The following is a 20,018-nucleotide window of genomic DNA, read 5'->3' as shown; positions in this document are numbered from 1 at the left end:
AAATGGGCTGCTGAGCTCCGTTTTCAGCTGGGGCAGGCCACATCTAAGCACCCTGAGAGCCGGATCCATCCCCCGGGCCTTGAGTTTGACACCCCTGTCCTAGAGTAATGGACCTATACCTCGATGCCCAAATTGGAAAGCAATCTGGATTTTCCTCTAGCTGTCTCTCAAAGAGCCACAAATGTCTTAAAAGGAAGCCCCCCCCCCCGTTCAATTCTGGAGCCGACCGGAAGTCCAGTATCCCCCTCCCCACCATAGAGTCTCCTCCTACCACAGCATCCTTTCTCCTCTACCTGTCCTAACCGAAAGCCCTATCAATTGAGGAGCCAACTGGCGACAGGGAGCTGCAGCAGAGGAATGAAAGAGCCACATACGGCGGCTCCGGAGCTGCAGATTGCCAACCCCTGGACTAGAGTTTGGGATTAAAATCCCATCACCCCCATTTCAGTTCAGGTAGATTTGGATAAAGCTCTTTGTCCAAGTTTAACAAGCATTGCCTAGTTACCTTCCGTGATGAGTTTTAAAATCATTACCGCTAATTGCGTGGCTGCATCGGCGCTGATTAAAGAGGAAGGCTTAAAATATAAAACAAATTGGAGGGATTCGGGATTTGCAGAGTTTAGCAGGTTCTTTTAAGTGATTCCTCCCCCCCACCCACCCAAAAAAACCTTTTTCCCGGCTTTCATGAGACAATTAGTTTCCGATGTGTCCAGCTCAATATGCATCCATCTGTCCCAACACACATTAAAATTTTGTCTGAAATAAACGCTTCTCTTCACCTTTGTTTATTACGAATATACGGGTTGTGTAGAGGGATCTGTGATGCCTATAGTGTTTGAATGGTAATCCTACAGACAGATGGCGGCAGCTTAAAATACGTTTCCTTCAAAGAAATTATCTGCATAGGAAATTTCTCCTCTCCAATTAGCATGATTTGCGGGCTAGATTCGAATCATTTTTTTTCCTCTCTTTTTTTTTACCCTGCAATCCAGAGTAAGGCATTGTTTGCTGAGATTCACAGGTAGTCCTCGGCTTAACGATGACAATTGAGCCCAAAACTCCTTTGCTAAGCGAGTCCTGCCCCATTTTATGACCTTTCTTGAAGTTCTACCTTTCTTGTATCCCTAAGTTAGTCATGCGAATCCTGCTTTCCCATTGAATTTGCTCGTCAGAAGATCGCTGAAGGGGATCACGTGACCCCCGTTGAAACAATCCAACCATCATAAATGCGAGTCAGTTCCCAAGCGTCTGGATTTTGATCACGTGTGATCTGCAACGGTCATAAGTGTGAGAAACTAGTCACTTTTTCCAGTCCTTGCCATTTCAGTGACTAAACTGCAAGGACCGGGTTAGCATTTAACAAATGCCTTGCTTAACAACCGAAACGTTGGTGTTGATTGCGGCCGCAGGCCGAGGACTAGCTGTATTCAACTCTAGCGGCATTCTGAAGAGATCATAAATTTTCATGACAAACTGGAAATCAACTCCGTGTTCTTTCTTTTTTTTTAAAAAAAAAAATTGGTTTGTTACCCCTTCAAAAAAAGAAAAGAAAAGAAAGAACTTTATTCTCCCAGCTGTTTAGCTTTAATTGACAGACACGAAAACCGACAAACAGCAATTAATGCGAAGCTTGTAATGAAATCCCTACCAGCCAATGGCTCTAATTAAATCACCAAGGGAATCATCCAAAAGAGAGTATCAAAATCTCCCATGGGAAACTTTTAATTGCCTCGGTTCTTCTGATGTGGCTAAAGGAAGACAGGTGTCTAAGGAGACCTTCAATGATGAAACGGCACTTCCATCTGGGGGAATGCAATATTTTGGAAAACCAGGAGTGTCCAAGCTTGGAAACTTTAAGACTTATGGACTTCAACCCTTATTAAGTCAACAGTTCTTCAGCTGTTCAACTCTTCACTTCTTGGAACAGTTTGCAACGGGGTGAGTTGCGCTTAACGAAGATGAGTTTAATAAGTTGAGTTTGGTGAAAAGAAGGATTAGGGATGATATGATCGCAGTCTTCCAATATTTGAGGGGCTGCCCCAAAGAAGAGGGAGTCAAGCTATTCTCCAAAGCACCTGAGGGCAGGACAAGAAGCAACAGATGGAAACTAATCAAGGAGAGATCCAACTTAGAACTAAGGAGAAATTTCCTGACAGTGAGAACAATTAATCAGTGGAACAGAAGTTGCCTCCAGAAGTTGTGAATGCCCCAACACTGGAAGTCTTTAAGAAGATGTTGGATAGCCAGTTGTCTGAAATAGTATAGGTGTCAGGGTTTCAAAAAAACACCCCCAACCAAATAAAACTCCGAGGCCTATATTTCCTCAAAGTTCCATTTTATTAGAGGTGTCATGTTGGCACATCTGGGAAAACCCTAATCTGAAAGCTTAAACTTCCAGTTGAAAGTTCAAGATCCTGCCCCAACAACCACAAATTCATCACATGGTCCAATCTTTCATTGCTACGAAGACAGATTCCTCCCATCCAGATCCGGTCAGGTGCAGAGACAAAAACAACCTTGACTTTCTAAGAAGAATGTTGTTATGGCTACATAACACCCATATAATCCCCCCCTTCCATTTTCCCACAGTAGAAAGTGTGACAGGCCTGAAATCCAAAAAGAAAAGATGGCTTGCAGGTCTGACAATAGGGTCTCCTGCTTGAACAAGGGGTTGGACTAGAAGATCTCCAAGGTCCCTTCCAACTCTTGTTATTCTGTAGACATCAAGCAGCATTTGGGGATAAAAACAGACCCATCAATAACCATTAACACAACCCACCCAGGATAACTAATATGAGAGATTCACTATGCATTAATTTTTAACAGTTATTCTGTTCTTAGGATTCCGGTATTCTGATGAGTTGGCAGGTTTTAAGGATCCCATCCAGTCCTTTCTCCTTCCAGAATGGCCCCTTGCTTTTAACTCATGGATCAAATCGTGGCACATGCTGTATTTATTCTAGACGCTGCATAAGCAAAGCGTACCTCTGTCATTTTTTACAGACAACCCCCCCCCCCCCAAGCCCGGAGTATTTAAAGGTCATTCCTATCTCAGTCAGTGCTTAAAGTTCAGGAGGAAATAAACTGCACCGAGGTGGCATTGTTTTTCAAGTCAATTGTTAACTTTTGGAGACTCCCAAGCCAAGGAAAACAGAGGAAGGAGAGAACGATGGATTAATAAGCAGGCCACTCACTTAATGGTCAGCGATGGATGTTGGAGGAAACCCGTTTGATTCTTTTGATAGAAAAAGACACACCAAAGTAGCATTTTTAACTTTAACTTCTACCCTGTTTTCCCGAAAATAAGCCCTCCCGGATAATCGGCCCAATTGGGCTTTTGAGTGAATGGGCTAAAATAAGCCCTCCCCGAAAATATTGCAACACAGCAGCAGCCATAAGGTGCCACGCTCGATGCCTCCTGCATCTCAAAAATAATAAGACCTCCCCAAAAATTAGGCCAAACACTTATTTCAGGGGCCAAAAGACAATAAGACCATGTCTTGTTTTCAGGGAAACAGCGTAGGAAGCTTCCTGCCTTGAGCCACTGGAAGATTTCTCCTGTAAAATAGGAGGCAGGATTTGTTAGTCGCTAGGGATGTTTTATTTCTTAAAAAAAAAAAAGCTCAGGGCACCGTCGGACGGCGAGACCCACCAAGCTTGCTTGGCAATCCCCGCCTGCATCGACATCTCTTCCCAAGAGGAGGGACAGCAAAATCAATAAGGAAATAAACGAGAAGAATGGGCTTTTATTAATCAAGTCTATTGGAAGCAGAAAGGAAGATGATAACGTGTCGATCGAAGGACGTGGGGTGCTTAAGCTATCTCCCGGCTGGCTCCTGAAGTGTCGGTATTGATCGGAGGAGATGTAGGGCACGGGGAGATTGGGGCTGCTAATTGGGAGGTTGGGCTACCATCTCAAGAGGAAAGAAACATGGCCTTTCCAGACTTTTCCTCTGTATCCAGGCGGCGAAGGCGTTACGGCAATGCTGGCGTTGTTGAAGTGCCACGGTGGCCTGCGTCAAGAGTCCTCCAGCCTCTTGTGTGATGACCAGGGGGCATGGCACAGAGATAACACAAACAGCTGGCAGTTCAAACTGGCCCTTCGTTGCTCCAAATTTCCCCGAACGCTCCCACGTTTCTGGCAAGTCACAGAGCAAAGTGATGTCAACCTCCCCTACTCTTACACACACACGCACCTCAAGCAGTCTCTGGCTGCAAATAGTACAGCCCGGCTCTGTGTACACCAAGGCTGCACAGCAATAAATCCAGCAGGAGTTATCAAATCAAGGAGTTTAGGAAGCAAAGGATCCAGGTAATTCGTCCAGAAAGAATGCAAGGACTCTTGGGAAGTTCAAACGTCGGCACTCCACACTTCAGGAACTTAGCATTTGTCCCCGACAAAGGCCGCTCCCCACAGCGTCTCCTTAAGTCTCAGTCCCCAGGTGTGCCTTGTGAAGATGGGCGGGGCACTCTTCTCCCCAGTAGCCTGTTCAGTCTGCGCTGTTCTCGCCTTCTCTGCACTCTCTGTGCTCTTGGATCAGGAGGGGGTGGTCCTTGCTCCACACCTGAGCTCTGTCTCTCATGTTCATCCTGCCTCTGTTCCTCCCTGTCTACAAGCTGTCCTAATCCTGAGAGGCCCTGGCCTGACTGGCCCTGCCCTTCCCCAATTTCCTCCGAAACCAAACTAGAATCCTACAGCCACATATCATGAACACCGACATCTCTACAAAGATGGCCTCAAGCAGACCCAATTGTATGTGAGGATGGCCAGGGTTACCCAGTGGCCTTAACGCTTCAAGGTGTTCCCAACTGAAGGTACCTTCGTTCAGCGTCCCGCAATTTTGTTAAGCTCAAATATGGGATTTGCAATGTTCGCGATCCCAATCCTGCGTTAGATACCCTTGACGGCGGTACCACTTAATGAGTACACTCGCCATCCTGAAAGTCAACGCCAGAGGTTGTTTAAAGGTAAAGGTTCCCCTCATGCGTATGTGCGAGCTGTTCCCTAGTCTAGTGCTCATCTCCGTTTCAAAGCGGAAGAGCCAGCGCTGTCCGAAGACGTCTCTGTGGTCATGTGGCCGGCATGACTCAACACCGAAGGCGCACGGAACGCTGTTCCTTTGCCACCAAAGGTGGTCCCTATTTTTCTACTTGCAGTTTTTACGTGCTTTTGCACCAATAGGTGGGCAGAAGCTGGGACAAGTCACGGGAGCTCACTCCGTTACGCGGCGCTAGGGATTCAAACCGCCAAACTGCCAACGTTTTCTGATCGGCAAGCTTAGCCACTGAGCCACCGCGTCCCCTTTGGAGTTTGTTTACTTGAGTTTAAAGCCTTCTCGTCTGGTGTTCAGAATTGGGAAAGGAAATTCCTCGGAGACCGGTGTCTAATCTGGAAGGCTCTTTCAGAAAATTCTAATTGCGAGGAGTAGCTGGCAGGGCAGTGAGAAGCAAAACAAAACAAATAATAACTGAAGCACGCAGATAAACAAGGCGATGCTAATATCCTGCAAAAGGGCCATAATAGGCATTGAAGATGAAGACTGATTATGGAAAGGTCAGCCTCGACCATCCTGTGGAGCGTTTAGTAGCAATCACGAGTGGCAACCCGGGGAGGACTTTCCGCCACAGAGGCGGAATGCTGGTTTTTAAAGGCTTTTTTTTTGTCCTAGTGTGTTTATTTTCCCAATTATTTCTGATTACATTCAAATAGGCCATCGTCCCACGATTAAGAGCATTTACAACCGGCTTGTTAGCTCAGCCTTGTGCGATGCCGTCTGCATTTAATTTTGGGCACAAGTTTGTTTTCCCGTTAAATGCCTGGCGCTCAATGAAAGCGTGCCACTCGCCCTCCTTCGTTTCCACAAAACGTCGTGGTTTCTTTTGCCTGTTGTTCCCCGCTGTTTGGACACCCCTGAACCAAAATGGGGTGCCTCGGATTTAAGAGGGTCTAGGATTTGGGATGCGGTGGCTCAGTGGCTAAGAGGCTGAGCTTGTCGATCAGAAAGTTTGGCAATTCGAATCCTTAGCACCGCGTAACGGAGTGAGCTCCTGTGACTTGTCCCAGCTTCTGCCAAACTAGCAGTTCGAAAGCAGGTAAAAAATGCAAGTCGGAAAATAGGAACCACCTTTGGTGAGAAGATAATAGCGCTCTGTGCGCCTTCGGTGTTGAGTCATGCCAGCCACATGACCACAGAGACGTCTTCGGAGAGTGCTGGCTCTTCGGCTTTGAAACGGAGATGAGCACCGCCCCCTAGAGTTGGGAATGATTAGGACATATGCTAGTTAGCTTCTGCTGAGCCTGACTGGGGGCAATTATCCAAAGGAATGTCTTGTGACCGAAGGTTTTTAAGAAGAGACTGGACAACACTTGACCCAGATGGTATATAAGATCTCCTACTCCAGCAGGAGGCTGGACTAGAAGACCTCCAAGGTCCCTTCCAACTCTGTTATTCTGTTCTGTTGGAATTCAAGACTGAGCAACCATGGAAACAATGCATTGGGGCAACCCACATCCTTCCTAACCATTCCTAGATTCTACAATCTTTGTTTTCGAAGAAATGATTTTAGAGTAAATAGACTGTCTGTCACCAGGATTTATTTCGGGTTTTTCCCCGACACCTGAACACAACTTTTATCTACCGCATTTGGAGGCAACAATGTGAAGAGATTGGCTGGTGGTGCCCAAGCAACAAAACTCATTTTGGGGAGTAAAGAAAATATGATTACAGGTTGAGATCTGATGTGGCAAATTTGATTATTCATTACAGCTTGGACGGAGTTGAAATTGTGGAAGATAAGATTTCTTCTCGGTGACTTCCAAGGTCAAATGAGAGTATTTACCATTCTCTCCTCTGTTTATCTTCGGATGCAAATTGAATTTGGTGCCTCAAATTGATGAAATGTAAGGAATCTAAAACTCATCAGAAGCAACATGGAGAAAAATTACCGGGTAGGGATAGCTGGTAGCTCCACCAGTCCATGTCCTGGACTTTCTTCTGATTAGTAATTATTTCAGTCTTTGTTATTTATTTTCTTTCTTCATTCTCAATTTTGTTTAAGTTGTTTTGATTTCTGTTTTTTTGAAAGCAAAGCGTAATTATGTTCCGAAGCATTTAGAATTGGAATTAGATGGCTGAAATAGCCAGCTGCAGACAAACAGCTCCTGCTACAATTGGAACCAGCATTTCCCCCTCCTCCTCCTCCTCCTCCTTCCCTCTGCAAATACCCACTCCCTTCTAGCACTGATGATGTTACTTAGTTAGGTCATGAAATGTCTGCAGAAAAGCGAACCAGCTCAAAGAGCACCAAGGAGCCCACAGTCCTCCTCCTCCTCTTCTTCCTCTTCCTCTCTCCTCCTCCTCCTTCCCCTCAATTCTTCTTTATTATTTCTTGTCCCGAGGGAGTCTCTCTTATTTTTCCATTTTTGTGCAAAAACCAGTTTTGCCCCCGTTAAAATGCGCAGCATTAAATATAGTCCACCTTTGCCATATTTTTTCTTTTGTGATCCCTAATAAAAATAATTCTGGCCTCAACTCCATCCTTTGATTTAGCATCTCTTCCAAATACTTTCTTATCTGGTGCCAAAAAAGCTCTAGCTTTCGGGCATCTTCCTTGGCATGTTGATGAAGCTGCGTCCTGTTGGGAGGCCAGGCTCTTTCTGTCCCCTCAATACCATCCCCAGTTTTTCTGTCATTTTACAATAATACAGTAGCAGAGTTGGAAGGGACCTTGGAGGTCTTCTAGTCCAACCCCCTGCCTAGGCAGGAAACCCTATACCGTTTCAGACAGATGGCTATCCAACATTTTCCTACAAGGAAGTTAAAGCAGAGCAGACTTTTTTTTAATCAAATGCTCTCTCTATCTTCAGGGTGCTCGAATTGCTTCCTAAAAGAAATCCTTGTCAAAGATAAATGAAATTTTGAATATACAGGAGCAGGTTTTTTTTTTTTTTGAGAAAGAAGCTATTAAAATGCATCTTAGTGCCTCTGTATTCATTGTGTTCTCTTGTACTTGGCAAGGCTAACAACATTTTTTTTTAAAAAAATGGGAGTTTTATCCTCAAAATTATTCCGAAGAAAAAGGAAAGGGGGAATAAAAATGGACCGCAAGACATTTGCCAGCGATTTAAAAAATCCAAAGTTTCTTCCCCTCGGTTCGATTTTACAGCATCCAAGGACATTATTGAGGTGATAAACAGGAATGGGGTTTTCCCCCCTCCTCTCTTTTTTTTTTTAAGGCCAGCAAAATATACTTTGAACTCGCAAAGACCACTGAAAATGCCACCAAGGCCAGGGTTCAACCGAGCTATCAGATGTAGGGTTTAATTTTTTATGAGTTTTGGAAAAAAAACAACACCAAAATGAAAAGGGTTCAGAGCATGTGGCCTTTAATGAGTGGGACATTTATCCAGCCCAATAAATGGGTTTCTTTTGTAGCTGTTGACATCCTGTTTTTCGGGCTTTTATATCCAACTCTCTAATGGTTGAATCAAAGAGCATAGAATTCGTTTTGGGGGAGTTTTTAGTCTACATTATGGGAACGAAGGCCAAAACGCCTGCAACGAAGGTGCTGGGCCTTTGCTGCGGAGGGCTTAGCTATTTACAGAACATTATTTTATCAAAAGTAGAAGTGTCTCACTTCCATCCCGTTGTTTGGTTTGGTTTTTTTTAAAAAAAACTTGTTTAATCTCTGTTTAAGGGATGTGGTGGCTCGGGCTAAGACACTGAGCTTGTCAATCAGACAGGTCGGCAGTTTGGTGGTTTGAGTCCCTAGCGCCGCGTAACAGAGTGAGCTCCCGTTACTTGTCCCAGCTTCTGCCAGCCTAGCAGTTCGAAAGCAGGTAAAAATGCAAGTAGAAAAATAGGAACCACCTTTGGTGGGAAGGGAACAGCGTTCCGTGCGCCTTTGCCGTTGAGTCATGCCGGCCACATGACCACGGAGACGTCTTCGGACAGCGCTGGCTCTCCAGCTTTGAAACGGAGATGAGCACTGCCCCCTAGAGTTGGGAACGACTAGTACATATGTGCAAGGGGAACCTTTACCTTTTACTCAAAAGAGATGCATACCCCAATCCAGACTTTTTGAGATCCTGGCTATGAAACCTGTTTATTTTTAAAAGTTTTAAATATTTACATTCTTGGGGGGAAAAAAGAACATCAAGGAACCCCAAAACTTTCAGAGGGATGGCAAAATCCGAACAAGGACTTCTAGTGGGACCTGCTTTGGAGTTGGGGCTGCTGCCAGTTCAGGATGCTCAGCTAATCCAGTTCAGCGTCCAGAGGAAAATTCCCTGCAAATCCTATTTTGCGTCTGCCGCACACCCGCTCTCTCCCTCCTCTCTCTCTGTGCTCGGTGGTGTCGTTCCCAGCTAGTTTACCCAGGAATAATCATGCATAAAATTGGGTTCTTCCATCTGTGTTCTGAAATCTTTGCAAGGAAAGTTGAGAAGGAAACAGATACAAGGCACCAACATGCTTGAAATCCTGCCTTTCATAATCTAACACAACCCTTACATGCGACTCGGTGGCAAAAGGTTCCATTCTCCGTGTAACTAATTAATTAAAACGGGGGATGGGGGGAGAATGGGGGGGGGAGGGACAGAGGCCCGGTCGCGTTGCGGTTATTGAATTAGTCATTTTTCACAGTAGATTTATAGCCTTCGCGATTAGCTTCCCCACCTGACTGCAACAGTGGAAAGAATTTATTTTACAGACTATTAAATTGGTGTATGAATGGCTTGAAATTGAGCTGCCGCTTACATAGAGCCCTTTCATTCATTGAAAGATTTAAGGTGCTTGTAGGGGGCAGTTAGCAGAGGGGGGAAAGGATTGGATGGACTACCTGCAGAGAGAGCTTTTAGAGATCCGGGGGGGGGGGTAGAGAAATTTGGCAAATGGAAAGACAGTTTTTCAGGTATGGATATCAATGCAAAGGACCTGTGTAAGCAGAGGGGGGGGGCGTCCCATCATTCAACAACCGGTTTGCTTAGTGCAGAACCAAAAACGTGAGCGCTCGCGCAGCTTCCACACTTGTGCGCAGGGCTTCCAGCACACTTTTTCAAGTAGCCGCGGTGAGTAGAGTGGGCGAGGCACGGAAATCAGCTGAGCCAAAGAGTGAGATACCAAGGCCAAGCGCTTATTTTGGGGGGGGGGGGAAGAAAAGGCCCTGTCTTATTTTCAGGGAAACACGGTTTATAGGATGGGATAGTACTGTGGTGAGTGGGCGAGGCCAGCCGGTGGTCGGAACTACCATTCGCCTTGCTCTAAATATTTTTTTTTGGCCAATTTTTAAAAATTTTTTTTTTTATTCTCTTGCATACCATTTTAAGTATACATTCGCATAATTGTTATTCTTCTTTTCAGTTGTCATTCAATACAATGCAATGCAATACAATACAATACAATACAATAGTAGAGTTGGAAGGGATCTTGGAGGTCTTCTAGTCCAACCCCCTGCCTAGGCAGGAAACCCTATACCGTTTCAGACAAATAGCTATTCCGTTTAGTAGTTTATAATATATAGTTTGGGTTGCTTTATTTACCATCCCTTCCCCCTGTTGTAACACCACCTTATTTTCCCTTTCTTTTCTCCCTCCCTCCCTTCTCTACTTTCTTTCTTCCTTCTTTCTTCCCTTACCTCTCCCCTGCTCCTACTCTTCCCCTTTCTACCCTCTCTCCTTCTCTTCCTCTCTCTTCCACCCTCCTCTCCTTACCTCTTTCTTCTTTCCCTCCTCTTCCTCTCCTCCTCTCCTCCTCTCTCTCTTTCGCTCTAACGATAACTTTTGTGTGGCATTCGAGAAGACCTCCTTTATTCTGCAGATGGTACATAAGAGCTCATGCAATCGCTGTTGCACAAATTTAGGCGCAACCTTTCAGCCCTAGAACCAAAAACTCAATTAGGGGTGCATGAAAACCACCTAACACCCATGTTCAAAACTGAAACTCAAACCATCCATGAGATTCAACCACTACTATATTCCCAACAGAGCAAGTAAGGAAGGATATTGGGAACAAATAGCAACAATTTCCCACTTCTGGATGCTTTTCTCTCCTATGCTCCATGCAAAAAAAAAAATTGCTCTACTTTTCCTTCCTTCAATTTCTCTCCTTCCTTTCTTTAGTGCCCGGCTGTTGGAGAATTCACGGAAGCAATTGCAAGAAGAGTTGTTGAAGGTTCACAGCCAGCTCCTGGATGAGAAGAAAAAACGGGAGCAGCAAGAAACAATGGTTAAATATCTCCAGAAACATATGCAGCTTCTCATCAAGGTAAGCCTCCTGGGTAGATATACAATACAATACAATAGTAGAGTTGGAAGGGACCTTGGAGGTCTTCTAGTCCAACCCCCTGCCTAGGCAGGAAACCCTATACCGTTCCAGACAAATGGCTATCCAACATCTTCTTAAAGACTTCCAGTGTTGGGGCATTCACAACTTCTGGAGGTAACTTCTATTCCACTGATTAATTGTTCTCACTGTCAGGAAATTTCTCCTTAGTTCTAAGTTGCTTCTCTCCTTGATTAGTTTCCACCCATTGGCTGAACCCAATCAATCAATCAATCAATCAATCAATGCAAATAGAACTGGAAAGGACCTTGGAGGTTTTCTAATCCAGCCCCTTGCTCAAGCAGGAGACCCTATGACAGGGGTGTCCAAACTTGGGAACTTTAAGACTTGTGGACTTCAACTCCCAGAATTCCCCAGCCAGCTCTGCTGGCTGGGGAATTCTGGGAGTTGAAGTCCACAAGTCTTAAAGTTCCCAAGTTTGGACACCCCTGCCCTATGACATCTCAGACAAGTGACTCTAGTCTTTTTTTTAAAAAAAAACCTCTAGTGATGAGACAGCCACAGTTTCTGGTGGCAAGCTGTTCCACTGGTTAATTGTTTTCACAAATGAGGAAATTCCTCCTTATTTTGAGTTTGGATCTCAGAATACAGTATAACAAGACCTGGAAGGGACCTTAGAGGTCTTCTAGCCCACCCAGGATGCGATGCTTCTCCTGTCCTTCTCTTTGTGGGAAATCTAGTGAAATGTCTTGCTTGCTAGATGTACGGCTTGTTGTCTAACATCTCCGTGTGCCTATGTTTCCCTTTGCCACTGACGGGTAGAGCCACTTCAGGACGGCTCGCGTCTTCATTTCTCAACTTGCAGCGGATTTTTCCAGCAAGCGGAGACGTCTAACCCAGTTCTCTCGTCGAAGCTTTCCCTCCCAACCTAGGACAAAAGGTTTTGCTTTAATTAAATGGAAACGATCACATAACTTGATATTAAATTGAGCAAATATATTACCTGTTAAAAATAATAACTTTGCCCTGGAAGCGTTAGAACCGAGAAGGATATTTAATGATCTAATTAGCATGTCCTACGGCTGGAGCAGTTGATGTAAGTATCACTAAAAAGATGGGAGAAGGGAGGGGAAGGCAGGTTTGCTCAGAATGGAAAGCCTCGGGCGTTTTTAGAGGCGATGACATAGCTTACAAACAATTTTTTAAAGGAAAAACGTTCTCACAACCTACAACAAATCAGCACTTTCTCCAAATCGGGGCCAATATGAGTTTGAGTTCCACTTCCTTCTCCAAAGGGCTTGTCCTACGGTTGGTGAGGCTTCCTATCAGTGGGATGGTTGATGGACGTCTGGGAGATATTTGGTTGTGGGAACGAGGATGCTAAAAGACTTATTTGGCAGGATGTCAAATCTACTTGTCTCGTGAAAAGAGGGACCAGGGGAGACGTGATAGCAGCCTTCCAATCTCTCAGGGGCTGCCCCAAAGAAGAGGGAGTCAAGCTATTCTCCAAGGCACCTGAAGGCAGGACAAGAAGCAATGGGTGGAAACTAATCAAGGAGGGAAGCAACTCAGAACCATTAGAGCAATTAACCAATCAAGGAAAGAAGCAACTTAGAAGTAAGGAGAAACTTCCTAACAGTGAGGACAATTAGCCAGTGGAACAGCTTGCCACCAGAAGTTGTGGTTGGTCCATCCCTGGAGGCTTTCAAGAAGAGATTGGGCAATCATTGGTCTGAAGTGGTATCGGCAGTGATGGCGAACATTTTCGGCAGCAAGTGCTCAAACTGAAATGTGTGTGCATGCATGTGCATGCCGGAGCTCCAGAAACCCAGCTGGCCGGCACACACATGCCTGTTTTTTGGCTGTTTTCCAGTCTGTTTTTGAGGCCAAAACCACCTGGAAAATGGCCTATTTTGGGGGGCAGTTTTGGCTGGTTTTGGGGCCGTTTTCCAGCACCCACGAAGACCGGAAATCAGAAGAGCATCTGGCAACAGCACACATGCCCACTGAGAGGGCTCTGCATGCCACATCTGGCCCACGTGCCATAGGTTTGCCATCACGGGTATAGGGTCTTCTGCTTGAGCAGGGGGTTGGACTAGAATATCTCCAAGGTCCCTTCCAACTCTTGTTATTCTGTAGACATCAAGCAGCATTTGGAGATAAAAACAGACCCATCAATAACCATTAACACAACCCACCCAGGATAACTAATACGAGAGACTCACTGCGCATTAATTTTTAACAGTTATTCTGTTCTTCGGATTCCGGTATTCTGATGAGCTGGCAGGTTTTAAGGATCCCATCCAGTCCATTCTCCTTCCAGAATGGCCCCTTGCTTTTAACTCATGGCAACCAACTCCAGAACGGTTGATAAGTTAGTCACACGGTCATTAAGTGAATCCCCATTGACTTTTCTTGTCAGAAGGTCGCAAAACGGGATCAAATGACCCCGGGGCACCGCGACCGTCATAAACCCGAACCAGTCGCCAAGCGGGTGAATTGTGGGGATGCTGCAGACGCCGTAACTCTGAAAAACAGCCGCCAGTCCCATTTTTCAGTGCCGTCGTAACTTTGAACGTTCACTAAGCGAACTGTTGCAACTACTTTTACCCCGGTAGCTTCTGACTCATTCCTGTAAACCGAGCCAGTTAACATTTTAAGCTGTTTGCTTTTGACAATTACGGCTCTCCACCTCTTCTTTTAAAGAAAGGAAATCATTGTTATATCATCAGGGAAATGCCCAATTCGATGGAATCTCTTTTGGTGATCACTTTTAGTGTCTCTTGCGCCTTTCAGCGCCTTGTTGTCGTAACTCAGGAAGACAGTAAGTGGCTTTTTTTTAATTGTACTCGGGCCGGGGGTGGTTGTGTATTTGTCGGTGCGGCCTGGAATGAAACGAGGCACAATCGCGGCTGCGGTGTGCGTATTGATTTGGCCATCTCCGGCCGCTTATTTGTGGGTCACTTATCCACAAGGCATCATCTCAGCTGCCACGATTGGTATGAATAATCCTTTCTCAGTTTAGAGACGAAAGCGAGAAGATGCTCTCTCTCTCTCTCCCCTCCCTCCCTCCCCCATCCCCCCTCTCTCTCTCTCTCTCTCTCTCTCTCTCTCTCTCTCGTCAGAATAGCGGAAACGGGCTCTGGAATGAAGGGGCAGCTGGAATGCTTTCTTAATAACTTGGTTTGTTGCTGCAATAAAGCGAAAAGGAGCCCCCCCCCTCCCGCAACTTTATTCTTTGTTCCCATCTAGGTTAACCATTTCTACCATCCTCCCTTCCTCCCTCCCTCCCTCCCTTTTCCCTCCTTTTCCTTCCTTCCCCTTCCTTCCTTCCTTCCTTCCTCCCTCCCTCCCTATCTTCCTTCCTCCCTCCTGCCATCTTTCCTTCCTCCCTCCTTCCCTCCCTTCCTTCCTTTCCCTCCCTCCCTCCCTTCCTTTCTTTTCCTTCTTTTTCCTTCCTTCCTTCCTTCCTTCCTTCCTTCCTTCCTTCCTTCCTTCCTTCCTTCCTTCCTTCTTTCCTTCCAAATCAGAATAGAGCTGGAAGGGACCTTGGAGGTCTTCTAGTCCAGCCCCCTGCTGAAGCAGGAGATCCTATACTATTTCAGACAAGTGACTGTCCAGCCCCTCCTTTCTTCCTCCTCCCTCCCTCCCTCCTTTCCTCCCTCCTATCAAAGGAAGCCACACCCTCATTCTTGATCTCTCCCTCATATTCTCATCCCATGGCTCTTCTCTGCGATCATGAGGACTAGAACCTTTTTCTTTTTAAACGCAAGCGACCCCAACCCAGCACCTTTCTTTGCTGGTTTCCGTGTCTTATTCGTCTGTCTGTTTGGGAGAGTCTCTTTCTTGGCAAATGGCATTATTTCCCCAAAACGAAATGCACCATTTCCCAGGTTCATCCTTCAGTGTCTTTTTTCTTTCTTCCTTCTTCTTCTGCAATCTCCCATTCTTGCTAATACCTTTTCTATTAAAGCGACGATGAGGCTCCCTTCGCACTTCAGATGTAATATTCCTGTCACTTTCTATCGAAGGGGAATAACTTAGGCTGCTGGATGGTTCGTTTCATCATTATATTCATCAGAAAACATTACCTGCCTCCTTGACATTTAAAAGCCTCCTGTTCAGAATGTGCAACAGATATTTATATATATATATATTTTCCAAGAGACCTTTATTAAACAACTCCAAGTCTAAGGGTTTAATTGTTACTGATAGCTAAGGGTATAATTACCGTGGTGAAATATCATGACTATATTAAGCAAATGGAAATTGGCTGCCAGAATTAGGTGAAGACAAAACCACTTTGATTGGGGCTGTTTGGAGAGAGGGGGAAGAGAGAGAGAGAAGGGAGAAAAGGGGAGAGAGAAGAGAGGGAAGAGAGAGGGCAGAAAGAGAGAAGAGAGAGGGGAGATAGAAGGGAGTGAGGGAGAGGAGACGGGAGGAAGAAGAGGGGGAGAGGGGGGAAAGAGAGAAGGGAGTGGGGGAGAGAAGAGAGAAGGAAGAGAATGAGAGAAAAGGGGAGAGAGAAGAGAGGGGAGAGGGCAGAAAGAGAGAAGAGAGAGGGGAGATAGAAGGGAGTGAGGGAGAGGAGAGAGGAAGAGAGAGAAGGGAGAAAAGGAGAAAGAAGAGGGGGGGAGAGAAGAGAGGGAGAGAGGGGGAAAGAGAGCGGGAGAGGGGGAAAAAGAAGAGAGAGGGGAGAGAGAAGGGAGGGGGGCAGATGAGTGGGAGAGAGAGAAGAGAGGCGAGATAAAAAGAGTGAAAAGAAAGAGTAAAAAAAAGAGAAAGAATGAAAGAAAGAACAATTTGTTTTGTTTTTTGCAACATCTCTCTAAGGAAAACGGGCCCTGAGACACAAATCCCTCGCCTTCCAAAAGAGGAAGTTGTTTGTTCTTTGAATCCACTTGCAAAGTTTACAAAACTAAACACAATTGACGTCCATTTCCTCCCGTGAGAAAACAAGATATACCCACCCGTGGCAGAGAAAACCAACACTCGGAAAGTGGATCTAGAAATGCTATTATTCTGGGAGGAAAAGCCGATTCATTTGGTTAGTAAGAGAGGCGAAGCCGTCATTTACTCAGTTCTGTCCCCATGACCTTTTCCGCGTTGTGCGTAGGTAACACTCCACTTAAGACTATAAAATCCGTTTGCTCAGGTCCTGGTGGTGTCTGAGGTTAACAGGGAGGCCTTATTAATAGCAGTAGCAGATCCGAGCTTCAGAAAAGCTCTTGTTTTCCTGGGTGTCTTCTAGAAACAACGACTTTTCTTCCAAAACCTGTTTAATTTAAATCAGAATAATCACTCCAGTCCGCCTCGCAGGGATTCTTGTGGTCCAAGGCCCGCGTCGAGTTTTGCCTCCCCGACAGATTCTGTTTTGAGCGAAAAGAACATGAATATTTGAGTGTCTAGAAATTATAAGCAAACAAGAGAGAGAGGAGAGAAAGCGAGAGAGAGAGAAAGGAGAGAAAGAAGAGGATAGAAGGAGAGAAAGTGTGAGAGAGAAAGAAGAAGAGAGGGAGAAAGGAAAAAGAGAGAAAGGAGAGCGAGAAGGAGAGAAAGAGATAGAAAGAGAAGGAGTGACAGTGAGAGAGAGAAAAAAGGAGAGAAAGAGTGAGAAAGGGAGAGAAAGGGGATATATGTGCGTGTGTGAGAGTGTTATGTCAAAGCACCTGTTATGGCCAAATATGAGAGGAAGCATACTGCTTCCCCCCTCCCATATTTGGGCATACCAGGTGCTTTGACATAACACTTAATCATTCCCCTGGCTCAGCTGATAAGGGAGGAGAGCTTGTGGCTTAGAGGCTAATACAACTGCCTAACATGTAAAAATAGCCCAGGTTCGAATCCCAGCAAGGGTATGGCTAGCTGATGAGAGCTAAATAGCTTGAAATAGATCTGTACTAGTCTCCCTTCGTTTATTTAGCAGCACAAATATATATATGTTCCCTTATCTACGCCTCTCCTGGGAGACCTCCTCTTCTAAGGTTGAAAAAAGAGAAGTTTTTACATTTGGTGAAAAGAAGAAGAAGATTAATCCAGGGTTATGGCTGACAATTGCAACGCTCCCAGATCAGGTAATTCGGAGGCCGAGCTTTCTCCGAGACTAGTAAGCCGCTTGATGGATCTGTTCTGCTTGGCGGTGAGCCACACTGGAACAGTCACGCTTTAAGCTCCTCCGCCTTGACCTCGGGAGGCTGCAGGCGGGGATAAGGCTGGGGTTTCAATGCTGAAAAAGATGGAGGGGGGAGGCAGTCAGGCCCCCCGAGAAAAGGGAGACGGTGCTTTAAGGACTGTTGTTCATGGTGGGAGCTGTGCAGGAGAAACCTGTTGGCGGGATGCCCAACATCCATACATCCATCTATCCGTCTGTTTCCTTCCTCCCTCCCTCCCATCCATCCATCTGTCTCCTTGCTTGCTTGCTTCCTTCCTTCCTTCCTTCCTTCCTTCCTTCCTTCCTTCCTTCCTTCCTTCCTTCCTCTCTCTTTCTCTCCTTTTTCATACCTTTCCTTTCTTCCTTCACTTCTTTCCTCTGTTCCCATCCCTTCCTTCTTTCCATCCCTCCCTCCCTCCCATCCATCCATCTGTCTCCTTCCTTCCTTCCTCCCTCCCTCCCTCCCTCCCTCCCTCCTTCCTTTCCCTGCAAAGGAACATTAACAGAAATGGAGCTAACCTAACTGTGTGCTCTGTGTGTGCGCGTAAGTGTAAATGTTCCATCAGAATAATCCGTAAATATTTTGCAGCCCCATCAATACCGCCTTTGTGCAACCCTCTTCTTTCCTAAAACAAATATCCGATTGCAGCCTCCGTTGTTGTCACCCAGGCAGAGATCTTGTCACTATTACTCAAGATCAGCGTGTTGGGCCAAATCTAGCACACTTAATTTGTCACCCGCGTCCCTTTGTGATAAAGCTGTATTGATTTATTGAAACGGTTGTTGAGCAGGGATGATTCTCCAGTTGCCTTTACGGATATTGATGTGAAGTCAGAGCACAAAAGCCCTTAAATTAAATGACGGTTGGATGGAGGTGGGGGCGTCTTCCGGGCCCTTTGAACTCCATCCCTCCATTGCTGGTTTCCCGTAGCATCCCCTGGTGCAGGTTTAGCATCTCTGTTTAAGAAACAGACAAAAGAAAAACACCAAAATAATAAAAATTAAGGCCGTCCACCCCCAGAAAGTTCCTCGTTTCGTTGTGGGGGAAATGCCATTTGCGAAGTTATTACCCCGATGTTGGAAATATGACTGCATTATTCGTCTTGGAGAGCAACTCGTAACTCAACAGCAGGGGAAGAAAAACTAATTTCAGGATTGCAGCAGAAACAAAACACCTTTTTAAATGCCCTGCTTTTTTTTTAAAAAAAAAGATAAAATAAAGATGCTTATTAAGATAAAGCCTGTGGAAGGGAGGGACGGAGAAGGGGCTCTTTTTCTCTCAAATGGATTTTGAAGGGGGAATTGGCTCTGACTACATATTCAGAGCCCTTCCTTCCTTCCTTCCTCTTATTTCCATCTCCTGCCTTCCTTCTTCCCTCCCTCCCTCCCTCCCTCCTTCCTTCCTTTCTCTTCCCATCTCTGGCCTGCCTTCTTTCCTTCCTTCCTTCCTTCCTTCCTTCCTTCCTTCCTTCCTTCCTTCCTTCCTTCCTTCCTTCCTCTTCTTTCCATCTCCTGCCTTCCTTCTTCTCTCTCTCCCTCCCTCCCTGCTTCCTTCCTTCCTTCCTTTCTCTTCCCATCTCCGACCTGCCTGCTTTCCTTCCTTCTTTCCTTCCTTCCTTCCTTCTTTCCTTCCTTCCTTCCTTTTTTCCTTCCTCTCATTTTCATCCCCTTCCTTCCTTCTTTCCTTCCTCTTCTTTCCATTTCCTGCCTTCCTTTTTCCTTCCTTCCTTCCTACCATCCATCCATCCACCCATCCATCCACGGAGGCCTTCCCTTCCTCTTTCACAACGCAGGATTTTCAGCTTCCTCTAAAAAGACAAAAAGTTATTTTTCTTCAGCAACCAAACCTGATGTCTAAGACAACCTTTTCTGCTCCTCCGAAGCCCGTATCTCAGAACAAGAGGGCTGCCGTGGCGGGGGCCATTTCTCGAAGACCAGGCAGCCTGTGGCCCACGGCTGTGTTTTCTGTCACCTTTGATGTTTATGTATGCAGGGGTATTTACTTTCTGCGGTCTGCATTGAGGAGGCTCAGTTTCCCTGCCTCCAAAACATACCTGGATACAAGCGAGGTCAGAAAAACAACTTGAAAAGGGCCATTTATCTGCAGGATACATTGATGGTAACAAGAGGCAGCCACGCTCGGCTGATTCGCTATCCGTGCACCTTGCTGGAGAAGCTGTGACTGCCATAAATGGACTTGTTTACCAGCCATCATGTTCCTTTGGACACTTCTCCCTGCTAAGACCAGAGGTATTTTCTGGAAGAACAAAACGCATTCAGCCGTCCCGGCTAACTTTTTTTTCTCACCGGTCAACCTGTCCGTCTCCTGCCCACAATCAAAACGAATCCAAATCGAGCCGAGCGTTATTCCTCTGGTTGCGACAAGCACGAGCGCCTTCCCACAGCATCCCGAAAAATAAATAAATCACCATTTGGGATAAGGGATTGCTGCCCCAGCTCTTTCTCCGGGAAATGCCGGAGGGTCTGTGAACCGCTGGGTGAAGAGAGGTGTTCAGATCTAGGCTTCCCAAAAGCACGAAGCCGACTCCTGGTCCCAATAAAACCCCTTTTATTTCGTTTTAAAG

General features: G+C 45.8%; 1 protein-coding gene across 2 annotated transcripts in view; it reads left to right on the top strand.

The window, feature by feature from the left end:
* Window positions 1-20,018, top strand: part of MAD1L1 (mitotic arrest deficient 1 like 1) — a 277,755-nt gene that overhangs the window by 68,908 nt on the left and 188,829 nt on the right. For both annotated transcript variants that reach the window (XM_081965617.1, XM_081965618.1), the window contains exon 11: window positions 11,120-11,264. In XM_081965617.1, the coding sequence (XP_081821743.1) occupies window positions 11,120-11,264 (145 nt within the window). The remainder of the gene's footprint in view (window positions 1-11,119; window positions 11,265-20,018) is intronic.

This window comes from Natrix helvetica (genome assembly GCF_964273705.1).
Source record: "Natrix helvetica genome assembly, chromosome: 13".
NCBI classification, from domain to species: Eukaryota; Metazoa; Chordata; class Lepidosauria; order Squamata; family Natricidae; genus Natrix; species Natrix helvetica.
The sequence above is the reverse complement of the archived record's forward strand: the minus strand, read 5'-3'. Positions and strand labels throughout refer to the sequence as shown.